The sequence below is a fragment of the Pleurodeles waltl genome, chromosome 2_2, assembly GCF_031143425.1.
Source record: "Pleurodeles waltl isolate 20211129_DDA chromosome 2_2, aPleWal1.hap1.20221129, whole genome shotgun sequence".
Classification (NCBI taxonomy): Eukaryota; Metazoa; Chordata; class Amphibia; order Caudata; family Salamandridae; genus Pleurodeles; species Pleurodeles waltl.
Genome location: NC_090439.1, coordinates 666,419,261 through 666,431,796, shown reverse-complemented (window position 1 = coordinate 666,431,796; position 12,536 = coordinate 666,419,261). Strand labels below are relative to the sequence as shown.

Below are 12,536 nucleotides of genomic sequence, written 5' to 3'. Positions count from 1 at the left end.
TTGACGTGATTTGTTTTTTTAAAACTTTTATTTTATAAATCAGGACTTAATAGTTGTAGTTTTACAGTTATAGTTTTACCCCATCATTAAAAGTTGTCTTTGTGCTTTGTGGTCTGTGTAGCTAGTGCCGTCAAAACGCTTTATCCACAACATGGGTCACTTCTCTTCGTTTGTGGTGAGCCTGCAACTGTGACGTCAACTATTTTGAATGTGACCTGACATGCTTGATATGTTATTTTAGTTATTTTATTTTGGGGGTTTTGTGTTGCTCCGAGCAGCACCTGAGTGTTTGTAGGGGGCATTTACTTTAAGAGGAGCCTCTTGAGCAGGAGATGCCGTGCATAGGGCATTAGTGTGTGATAGATGCAACTGCGGCAGGACCATATAGGCCAGTGTGTGATGGGGCATGGAGCAGGGACAACACTGGATGGTCACACAGCGCATCAGAGTTTTCACATTTATATTCTGTAATTTACCTCAGGTGGGCTGAAGGTGGGATGCAAAGGATACACTGTATGGCTGGGGTTTTACTTACACCTAGGTCTCTAGGCCCTTTCTGACTTCCATTACAGTTAGAAATGTCTCATGGAATTTTAAGTCCAATTTGTAGAGCATACAATTATCACCGTTAATATTATGAATCACCTGAAAATATTGCCTTCTGATGTGACATTGATGAGTCTCATTTAAGCCCCAATTAAAAGTTAAGCGGAGGGGATACCTTGGAATAGATCCAGCTGCACCCATTCGTAACTGGTCTGGTCTCCCAGAACCTGGATTTCCAAGTTACATGAGCACCAGATTCGATTTTACCAGCCAGAAAATTTCAGCTATCAAAATAATTTTGGGATTGGGAAGCAAGTGCAGCCCAGCCCCTGTGCCCGACCCCCTTCAGGCCTCCTGTTGCCAAGCCGCATCCCCCCATCTCTCCCACACTCGATGCACCCTATTCAGACATCTTGCACTCACTCCCTGCCTGGAGCAGATGGTAAATGAGAGCTTTTATCCCAAAGTAACTCCGAATTTTTTTGCAAAGTTTCTCCTCGGAATACCTGATCGGCACAGTTATTCCCAAATCCATGGTCATTCATTTGCAATTGTTGAGTCTATATGCAGGAACACTGTCCGGAGAATTCCCAGCCATTCTGTATCTCTGTACTTATATCCACACTAGTTGTAATTGGGACCTTACTGTTCTGTTTGTACTTCTTTCTGTCGGGGGAACGTGAGACAGGAAGCCAGGAGACAGACTGATCTCTGCGGTAACAGTACAGAAAATGGAAATCAAATAGTTCATTGTTTGTAATGTAAGTAGACTACTGTTAAGTAATCTTTTTTTTTTTGTAGATGCAAGAACTTCGAAATGCGGAAGGAGCACAGTATACTCATCCACACATGCTGGCGATGCGACCAAGACTCCAGCATGCAGATATCAGGGCAGCGGCCATGCTGCAACATAGTCAGCTGACTACCATCAACCAGTCACAGCTCAGTGCTCAGCTCGGGCTAAACATGGCTGGGAGCAGTGTTCCCCATAACTCTCCATCTCCCCCGGGCAGCCAGTCAGCAACACCTTCTCCATCCAGCTCAGTCCATGAAGATGAAGGGGACGACGCTGCAAAGGTAGTGATATCTTATTTGCATAAGCAAAAGACCTCTGTTTTGGGTCTTACAAAAGCAATTTGTTATGTTACTGTCGTTTACTTGGTTATACATACTTATAATGATGTTCACTTACCTTGATTTATGGCACAGCAATAATATTGCAAGCCAGCTGTGTGGAACTAAAATATAATCATCTAAACTCATTTGACTACGTCAGTCTCTGATCAGTCCCTGAACAAAACAGTGTTTAAGGAAGTAGGTTTTTTGCCTACCTACACTGCTGCTAGTTATTTGTGACATCATACCGGTGGTTCTCAGTCAAACAATAAATTAAAATCGCCTCTTCTAAGCATACATTTTTCTGAAAGGTCTGATAAGGAAAATACAACCTTCTTATGGTAGGTAATTTATAATGCGACATTAGAAATTTTGTTTTTAACTCAAGTTGTATCCTGTGACGCAAATGTTCTGTTTGGGATACTTAGAGTAGCTGAAAACTTGCTTAAATTCATAAAGGATCGAACGTCTGATTCATTCAAATCATTATTCCAGATTAATATCTTGAATATTTACAAAGTTTCTTAATTCACATGTTCTAACGCGCTAAACAGTCTTCTGTCATCATGATGTGAATAATGTCACCAGCGATTCTTTTTTCATTTGACTACTCTTTTGCACCATTGATATCCACATGGTCTCACATGATTCCAGTATTTCCTTTTAATAGAAACATGTTGTCATGAATAGATTTCCTACAAACATGTTTGCATCATGTATGTGCCATCTCGCAGAAAAGCTTCATTTTCAAACACTTTTTATTGTGGCCCTGGGACATTTCTATGAGTACCTAAAATAATAAGCAGAGGGCTCTTCTGTTCACCAGGCGCAGCTTTGTATAACAAACTGAGGCCATTGTCTCCTTAAACAAGGCCTGTGCTCATTTGAGGCATCCCATTCCAGCTCTGTACACTACTGAAAGAATCTCAGCATCTCTAGATGTATGGAGGTTTATAAGAAAGAAACTGGATTCAAACCAAAGAAGTAAAACACCTGCGAGGTGAAACATACACACAAACTTGGCCTTTGCAAAAATGTATTTGAAAGCTTTCATTCCAGTCCATGGGCCATGGAATATGACATATTCCTAAGGTTTTGCTCGCAAATCCATATAGGAAAAATGCGGGTGTTCCTTTGTGAAAACCGTGTGTGTCCAGATTCAGGGATGCAAGCCCACAATAAATTGGTGAAGTCATGTGTAGTTACTTCATGTATTTTTAGTTGTTAGATTATACCCTTGAGCAGAGATGAAAGACGTCTGGGACGACAAGAGTGGTTAACACGTGGAAGGTGTTTTAGGAAACATACAATGTTGGGCTCTTTGCGAAGAAAGAGGCCCATCTTGTGTGTAAATAGTCATGCCTATACTTTTTATTCACTGTGGGTCTGTTTAACTAAGTATTTTGCACACCCGAGCTAAATTTAGCTGTCAATAACCCACACACAACAATTCTAATAGGATTGACCTATTTTTTGTCAGCCAGTAACTTTACCAGTTGTTGAATTACCGCATTTGCAAATGTGTTGGAAGGGATTCTTTTGGATGTTGTTGGAATGATCTACTTTCACTTAGAGATGAACCTCCACAAGCTCGTTGGTTTGTGGGTATTTACATACCATTTGCAGGTAGTTTTCCATGTTGGAAATTCATGCACATGTACTTCTGTTAAAGGCTGAAAATGTGTGCTGTCGTGATGGTAATAGGGAAGGAACACTCCCATACGTGTTAGGAGTGTAATAGAAACACAACAAAGCTACATTTACGGGTTTCTCATTTGAATACTCAATGAAGCCTTGGGCTGCCACAGATATATTCCTGCATTCCTCAAAGAATTCCACAAAATACGGACATTTTCTTCAGAGATGGGAAGAATTTTACGGACGCAAATTGTAGACTTTCAAAGTAAGGGCTTTACGAATGGGAGACCGTATCATTGAACTGTAAATCTTTAAGCAAATAATTATCCACAATGTATAGCTAAACATCTCTTAGACTGTTGACTGCATCCAGGCTAGGTTTCCCATAGATCCAAGTACTGGTTAAATAATGCACATAAACAATACTTATGTTGACCATTACAATGTATATCTGTGCACAACAGCCTCGGTTCAGTATCCTCTTGTTTTTGCTATTGTCAGCATATAGAATTTGCACCTCCTTTCACCTTCCCAAGGGATTTTCTTCCTGAACTGCCCCTCCCAAAGTATGATGTAATTTACAGATGTTTCACCTGAACTAGTCAAACTTACTTTCATGAAGTCTACAATAGCACAAGCGGGAACGTATTCTCGTTGCTTCGTGTAGCCACCTGCTAATCCGCAAGGGACAGGACTTTGCTTTACAGGTAACCTCAAAAAATTGTGCCTTTGTAAAAGCACAACATCCACCAAGTTGTATGTCTTGGTGCGGCAATTGGTTTCCAATACAGAATACACAAACTCAGTTTGCATCTCAGAGCCATGCTTGCCTGCCTTCTTCAGTGAGCTTCTGTCCCAGTATTGACAACTGCCTCCCTCGCCCCCACGTCAGAATAATTCTACATGTTAATGTATTTAAATATCAGCCCTCTCAGATACCACCATCCTACTAATGTCTTATTTATCTACTTATTTATAATGCCTAAATTACTGAAGCTTCCCTTGCTCTCGTTTATTGGCATCCTTTCAGAAGTAAATACAGCTATAAAACAGCAATGCACTCCATTAACAAAATAAAGATGTAAGTATGTTCTGTTTCCTTCTAATACACTGAGCCATTAGATAAGTGCAATTGCACTATTAGGGGAAATGGCAAAGTGCAAACAACAGGCTGTTAAATATACAACTGTTTGTGTGTGTGTGTTTTTAAACATTAACTCTCATTTATCCTGCAAAACAATATTTTAGGACTGTCTCTGCAGGGACACAGAGAGAAGAACATAAGTGTAACAAGGAAGACAGCGAAAGTCTGTTTTATTGCAACACAGCCGCAACGTTCTGTGCCCTATTTAGGCTGCAGATGTTTTACAATATTGACTTGATGTGATAAGGGCTATCAGTAGAGCTCTTTGTTGTTTGTTCAGCCTATAATGCAGATGGCGCTTGATTAAAATCTGTTGTGAACATGCAGAGTGTCAGTAGGATAGAGTGCATAAAACGGATCTCCTATCTTAAACAAAGCTCCTGGCACTACTCAGCTGCGCTCTTAAATGATCTTTGTTACATTTGTGTTTTATACATTTATGAGAGCATGGCTACTGAAGCTGCTCCCAGGTAGTTTGGAATGCTGTGCATCGCGATGGGCCCTTAGACTTTTAGATTCAGATTAACGATGTCGACATGCCAGGCAGACTTCTTTGAGTGAAAAGATGTAATAGAAAATGGATGCCTTTCTCCAGAGCCCTTGTGTGCCATCTGGTTAGGTGTTTTTCAGGAAGTGAGCTGCCGTGTGTAATTTTGAAAAAAATCGTCTGCCAGAGATCATGTCTAAATGAATGTACCCTTGCAGCGGTTGCACAGAATACCACTCACCTACGATGGTGTGGTATTTTATCACAGTTTTAATAATTAGGGGCTTGGAAGGGAAGAATGAAAGACAATAGAGGATCTCTGTATGAATTGCTGCAAAAGGCCAGCGCCATCTGTATTCCAATCAAAGACCTATCACTAGCATATAACATCAGGATTAAACCACCCTCATACACATACACAAATCCACCCATGCCACTGAGGTAGCTACCCACCTGCCACATCCTCGCTGGTATTACCATCCAGAGAGATGGACTTGCTCCTACTGCTCTACAAAACCCTTACCAGTGAAAGGCTAGGCTTTCCTGACAAATAAAAAAATAAAATATAATAAATGTTGACACTGAGCCTTAGTTCCACTGGATGCGTCAGAGTCCCTCAGTAGTTGAGAATGAAATCGCTTAAAACCTGATCTGACAGCAGCTCATCACTGTGGATGTGCGAGACGTTGTAAAAATGATTTCCCAGTTCAAGCAATAATCTGGCTCATCCTCAGTCACAGAAAAAGAAGAATGTATGAAGGACCACATGGTGGACCACCACCATTGATATAAATATTACCGCTTTTGTTTTCTGGACCTACAAATCTACACACCACCTTTGTTCTGCCTTTTATAACTGTTTGTCCAATCTGTTACAAGTAATCCAACCCTCTCTAAATTCTCTACTGCGTCTCAAAGAAGTTTTCCTGTGTTTCTAAGGAGATTTAAAGGCCTCCTTGTTCTGTACCACAGGCCAGCGCAGATTAACTATTTGTGTCGTCACCCTTCCAATTTGCTGTCACAAGGCTCACATTTATGTGGCCTTTAAATTCACACAGTAGGCTTGCCTTCTGGGAGTGATTTCTGTCTACATTATCCCACTTGTACGCTTTAACATCAAAGCCGTGGATGCCATTTTATGACTCTCCCACAGTGGTCCAGCAGACCCTATGACCTTCACAATAGTTTTCAGCAACAAGGCCTTCAGACTTGCCCAGCCCTACCAAACTGAGGCATTTCACTAGACAAACCTAAGCCTGTGCAAGGCTCCAAAAGGTGGCCAAGAGTAGTGTACAAAATAAAAAAACACAATTATTTACAGGCCTCGGGCTCGAAAAATCTACTCACCCACTTGCTATGGCAAGTCATATTTTATCAGGTAGAGCTATTTCTGCTGAGTTCAGAAAGAACAGGTGTTCTGTTCAGTCAGAAAGTGAAGGAGCAATAAAGGAGCAATAAAAATGTTCTTAAATCTTGTTCTTATCTTGTGACATTGGCTCTGTTCAGAGTCGGAGGTCAAAAGTCAGTTTGTCTTCTTAATTTTCATTCTGACTGCAGAGTTCCAGGATTTTGTTAGGTGAGCTGTCTGATCTGCTATACAAAGACACACAACATTTAAATAACTAAGTCAACTGTGTAAGCATTTCAAAATATATTTCAGTAGTTGTGAAAGCCCAGTTTTTGTACTGTGTGGTAAAATAACAATTTAATTGGATGACAACAAATGAGCACACTTTACTTGGTGATGTGCAATGGATAAATATGTTTTCTAAAACACAACTTTCACAGATTGTTATTACACTATATGGTTTTATCAGTAAACGTTCAAGCTAGTTGGAAGGTTTATGGGCATTTCTTGGAAATTTACTGTCTATAAATGACAGTGGGCGACCACATCATGCTTTATAAATATATTCATTAAAAGTGAGTGTTTAAACATAAACTGAGAAACACTCCTGCTCTATTGGCAAGGCTAATAGTTAACTAAGATGCAAGTCATGGATCATGTGTTCCCTGTATGTGGGCTTGACTCTTCTTTTAGGTGGAGCAAGCATTTAGTCTATTTAATCAAACGAAAGAGGTTTTTTGTACAGCAGAAATGTCGAGCTTATACATTAAAAGGTGCTCTTATACATGAGAATGAGGATAAATACGACTCTGTAAACTTAAATATTTGCTTAGGTTCACACAATTTGAGACCCGTTTATGGGTCAAGTACGTTATAGTTAGGTTGAGTAGATTATTCAAGTTACTTCAATCTAGTAACATGTTTATGGTTTTTTTAGGACTGATTTACCTGGGGCATGCTAGAATTGGGTAACTATAACGTCTATATGCCAGTTTTCCTTGTACATGGCTTTCTACTTTCAAGCAGATGGTATCACGTTGGCATGCGCAGTTCAAAAGTTGACATGCACGGTTCAAAAATATCAGCCCACGCATATTCTCAGTGTAGTTGCCTATGATTTGAATTGAGCAATGGGCTGCAAAATGGAACAGACACTTTTTCAATCTGGTAGAATCCTCTTTGTGAATAGAAAGGTACACAGCCAGAATATGTTGAGCACCAGCTTCTGGTATGTTTTATTACCACTCAGTGAATAAGGATGTTTAGAATACCCCTTGCACCACATTACACAGCTGTAGCAGTGGATGGGCACACTGTAACTTTAATGAATATGGCAGATTTAAACTGCATGAACGGGTCTAGATAGTCGATATTTGTGAGTACGAAACTGTATAGTATGTTGCTCTGCAAGTCATAAGAAGTTACATTTAGAAATGTGACCATTATTTAAAGTATTTTAATTTTGAAATTTGAGCACCATGCATGCCATGCAGATTTAAAGTAAACCTAATTAGAGCCACAGCCTTGCTCTCAGCAATATATCATCACCCCAGCAATTGGGAAAGAAAGTTGTAACAGACTGTCTTCAGCAATCTGCTGGTAGAAGTCATCTAAGGATACTGTGACACCTGCAGGCCTTCGTCTGTATGTCTTCCTGCACCACGTAAAAGAAATCATGTATGTGATTTCCTCCTCTGTAGAATATTTTCAGCCACCTAGCTGAGGTGCATGCCTAAGATAGCCAGACCAGGTTGAATCGTCCTTGTCTTGCAGAAAGGTTCTGTCATTTGTGATTTGGAATGTGTATTCAAGCTTGCAAAGAGTAAAGTATGTGTTAGCTTTAATTTCGTGTAATGTACTAAACACATTGGGTCAGGTATACAGTTCCCTGTGAAATGTAACAGACATGATCAAACAAAAGGCCTGTGTTTGGTTTTAGGTTGAATGAAGTTTAGATTGGCTGTTGGTGTTGAATTGCATTTATCTGCCCCTCGCTTTCCTACTTTTCTCTTTCTCAAGTGTCTAATCTGTATATATTGCTATCTGTGGGAAGTGCTTTTGAAGGTTGAGTGAAGGGTGTTGTTGCCCGGCTGTAGCAATTGCTAACCAAGAAAGAGTCCACAGACCTACCTGCTAATTCGGAGTATTTGTTGAGGAAAGGAAAACGTAGACGCCATTTTGGTGCTGCTACTTGAGATTCCCAAAATAAAATCAGAGGTGGGACTGGAGAAGGCAAGATATGTCTGTCTGTGGCGGCTCTGCTATTCGTTACATGGCATCTTCAAAAAGCGAGGATTAAACTGGTATTTTTCACATTGGCCAAAAGGACTTAAGACTATTCATTACCAGAATTTAAATGGTCAGTCAAGGAGATCTTTAGAACACAGGATAACCTGAGTGACAACTTTAACAATCATCATCGTGCACACCAACAAAGGAACTCATGCAAGATATTACCCTAAGTGGAAGCCTAATATATGCGGATGAGAGTATCTTCTCTCACTGACTTTTATTATAACTGGCCCATGGGGCCCTTGTCTAGATGCTGAATTTGAAAGCGCCTCATTCTAATGAAAAAATAATAATAATTGTCCCAGAAGACAGCAATTCATCTGGGTATTGATAAATATGAAGTGCTACATTATTTATGTCCTTAGTGCAGCTTTTGTCATTTCGGTACATTTAAATTGTTACATAGCTAAATGCAATCCCAATTATTATGTAGTGAGAACTGCTAACTTTGAAAGGTTGGGTGGCCTTGCCAGAGTGGTACATTGATTTCAGGAGAATGTTACCCTGAAGATAAACGTTGAACTTCGTCTGTACTAGAAAGAAGGCTGTACTTGTGTTATGAATGACAAGCAATAGTTTACAGGATATACAGCACTACATTCTCTCACTGACACCTCAAGAGAAAGTAGGGAGCCAGTTTGCCTTTCGTGGTTCTCTAGAGCCTCTACAAGATAGGAATTCCTTTGTACCTTGAACAATCTCCTAACACTTTAGAAGCGACCCAATATAATGTTTATGCTACTAGCTGAACTTATATGTTTTCCTAACATAGCTCTTAGTAGCTCCCACGCACATACTAAATAACACGTTCTGTGCGTTGTGCTCTCTTCTTAGTACTGTGTGGTGTAATTTTTAATATTGTAGAACAATCACAGCATACTAAAATACATTTGAGTGTCCAAAAGGAAGATAAAATGATTGCAAATGAGAATGGCAGGTTCCAGAAAAGAAACACGAGCAATGTTTGTTCAAGAATCTAAATACAATCATTTACATTGATCAGACAGTGTTTATGTGTTTGGTACGTAGAGGAATATTGTGCTATTTATACAACAGCCCTTGCTAATGTTTAGTTACTGACATGACCACCTGCACTTGGTTAAGGATTAAAATGCCAGTCCCCGCATTAAACCAATGAACACGGACACATGGCCTTTTCTGTCTCCCTTGTCAATCTACATTCATCTGCCATTTTGTTTATTCTACAGAAAGTCTAGATGCCACATAGGCCCTCATTATGAGTCTGGCGGTCACTAACGGTGGCAGTCCGACCTCCACATTACGACCGTTACAGAGCTGCCACAGTCGGACCACCAACACCACCAGGTTGCCGGCAGTCTGGCAGTCCTGGTGGTTGTATTCCGCCAGGGCAGCTCTGGATTACGAGTCCCCAAACTGCCAGCCTTTTCATGGCGGTTCCACCGGGGGGGTGGAATGGGGGTGTCAGGGTACCCCCTGCCCATGCCAAGAGCATGGGCAGTGCAGGGGCCCAAATGCACAGCCCGTTGCGTATTTCACTGCCCAAATTATGGGCAGTGGAATGCTCAGCAAGTCCTGCTGCACCCGCCGCACAGCCACATTGCCCCTGGCTCGATTACAAGCCGGCTGCAATGTTAAGGCCCTGTTTACCACAGGATCGGTGAGCGGAAACAGCATTTCTGCCCGCCGCCACTGCGGTGAACTCCAAATAGGGCCGGCAGTGTTTGGACCACACAGGCAGTCTCTCAGCAGTATGAGTTTGGCGGGCGGCCGCTGACGCCCGCCAAATGGCATCACAGAGCTGTTAGTTGGGGTTGTGTGCCCCAAAGGTAGTGACAAATAGATGTATCATCTTCTTTGACCAAGGGTCCTCTGAACATCTTCAGGTTATGTGCAGTGTAGGTATTTTCAGTTATCCACCTTAAGTGGACCCTTTAACACAAGAGAAAGGCATGTGAACTGAGAGCACAAGGACACACCTCGAGTGATATTACAGGGACAGGTACAGATTGGGGTTCCTTTGGGATAAATTCAACATTTACACCGTGTAATTTAAAGAAAGGGAATGACACTTTGCAGATACAGGGCATGCCAATGATCACACAATATTCACAATGGATGAGTTCTCACAGTCTCCTCCAAAGTGTGTTGTATTGAGAAAAGTGTGCAGACACATTCTGGTTTGTCACAGATTACACAAAGGTGTCTCAGATCGTTACACCCAAAGAAATATACCTGTTTCCAGCATCATGGTGAACAGCGAAGCGGATGTGGAATATAATCAAATTATACAGTCCATAAACTAAAGAAAAAACACATTTTGAATAATGGCTGGCTTAACGTATAGCAATAAAATAGATTGTAGATTTAAAACCTGATTACAAAAAGCATTTATATAACTATAAGTTCATCCATTTTACATTTTTACATTTTCTGAATTGAAAGAGAAATATAAACAGCAAATACCTAAAGTACATCCCAATCCGGTAAATGAATGAAAATGTATAAACCGCACTTAAGCTCATGCATATATGTTTTTAAATTTAGCTCACGGAATTCATAGACATACAAGGGTATCATTAGTCTTAAAAAAGGCACGAATTAGAATCTCATGCTTATTTACAGATTTAAATAACCAGAAGATGTTTTCATCCCAACTTTTCACCTTTTTCTGCATTTGGTGCATGATTTTGAAAACAAGACATTCTATTTCCAATTAAATAAAAAACACCGATTTTGCGAGTCTGCTTTCATTAATCTGTTTCATCATTTTACAGCTCAATGGAGCCGAAAAACGACCAGCTATTGACATGGGAAAGAAACCAAAAACTCCAAAAAAGAAGAAAAAGAAGGACCCAAATGAGCCACAGAAGCCTGTCTCTGCCTATGCTTTATTCTTCCGAGATACTCAAGCAGCCATAAAAGGCCAGAATCCTAATGCGACCTTTGGAGAAGTGTCGAAAATAGTGGCTTCAATGTGGGACGGATTAGGAGAGGAACAAAAACAGGTGAGAAGCAAGTTTAAAAAAAAGCATTTGCAGAATGTGCATATAAAGGCCCTATAGGAAATTATGAGGAGCAGCTAAAATTTACCAGACGTTGAAGTGAAAATATGTCACAATAAAGGAAGTATGGATTAACATACAGTTGTATGAACCACAAATACAGTAATGGTGCTTTTATCCCATTCCTGACAGAGATCTACAAACCCTGAAATCCCAAAGTGAGTCATAAAACCATTTTCCATAAAGTCACAGGCCAGGAGTATCTACCTTCACTTTGTAATCAGTTTATAATTGCACAAAATCCTGAAAAACATTATTTAGGGGTCCATGACAGTTCCATCATTTTGCCAGTCAAGCCTCTAAGGGGGAGTCTTTAGAATACAATGGCCAATATATGGGTGTCTCAGCCTCTTGGTCTCCTTTGGAAAAATGACCATCCTTAATTCAGCCAAGCCGTACAGAAGGGGTTAATCAACAATTGAATATCAAATTGATTCCTGATTTCAGTTTCAGACTTACTAGCACCAAAATCCCTTTCTGTTGTGAGTTATGACAAATGGGATAAATGTAAAGTAAGTAGCCATTTCCCTTTATTGTATCAAAATGAATGCTTATGTAGGACACCTTGGGAAGATGTTAAAAAGTATAAATGGTGCGCAGAAATGTGTGGTTGTAACCTGTTTGAATTTCTGTTCAGTGACACTAGGCCTGTGCTTTTCCTTAGCAGTTGGACACCATTCATTCGCACAAAGTCCCTCCAGGCAAGTCTTCTGGTTTGGTCCTTGATTCCTAACCTTCTAAGGAAGACAATATGTATCATTTGCAGTACACCTTTTCAGGATGATAAAATATTTAAGCTGACTTTTACCCCCACAGTTCATGCCATGATCCTTCCCAGGGGAATCACTGAAACAATTTGGTGTTAGTAGGGCACTACCCTATAACAGTCTACATACTTCTAGGGTTGAGGTGCATGTTAAT

At 40.4% G+C, this 12,536-nt stretch overlaps 1 protein-coding gene across 1 annotated transcript in view; it reads left to right on the top strand.

The window, feature by feature from the left end:
• The window catches only part of TOX (thymocyte selection associated high mobility group box), a 308,168-nt gene that overhangs the window by 235,567 nt on the left and 60,065 nt on the right, over window positions 1–12,536 (top strand). Inside the window, exons 4-5 of the mRNA XM_069220230.1 lie at window positions 1,348–1,623; window positions 11,328–11,558. Coding sequence (XP_069076331.1) covers window positions 1,348–1,623; window positions 11,328–11,558 — 507 coding nt within the window. The remainder of the gene's footprint in view (window positions 1–1,347; window positions 1,624–11,327; window positions 11,559–12,536) is intronic.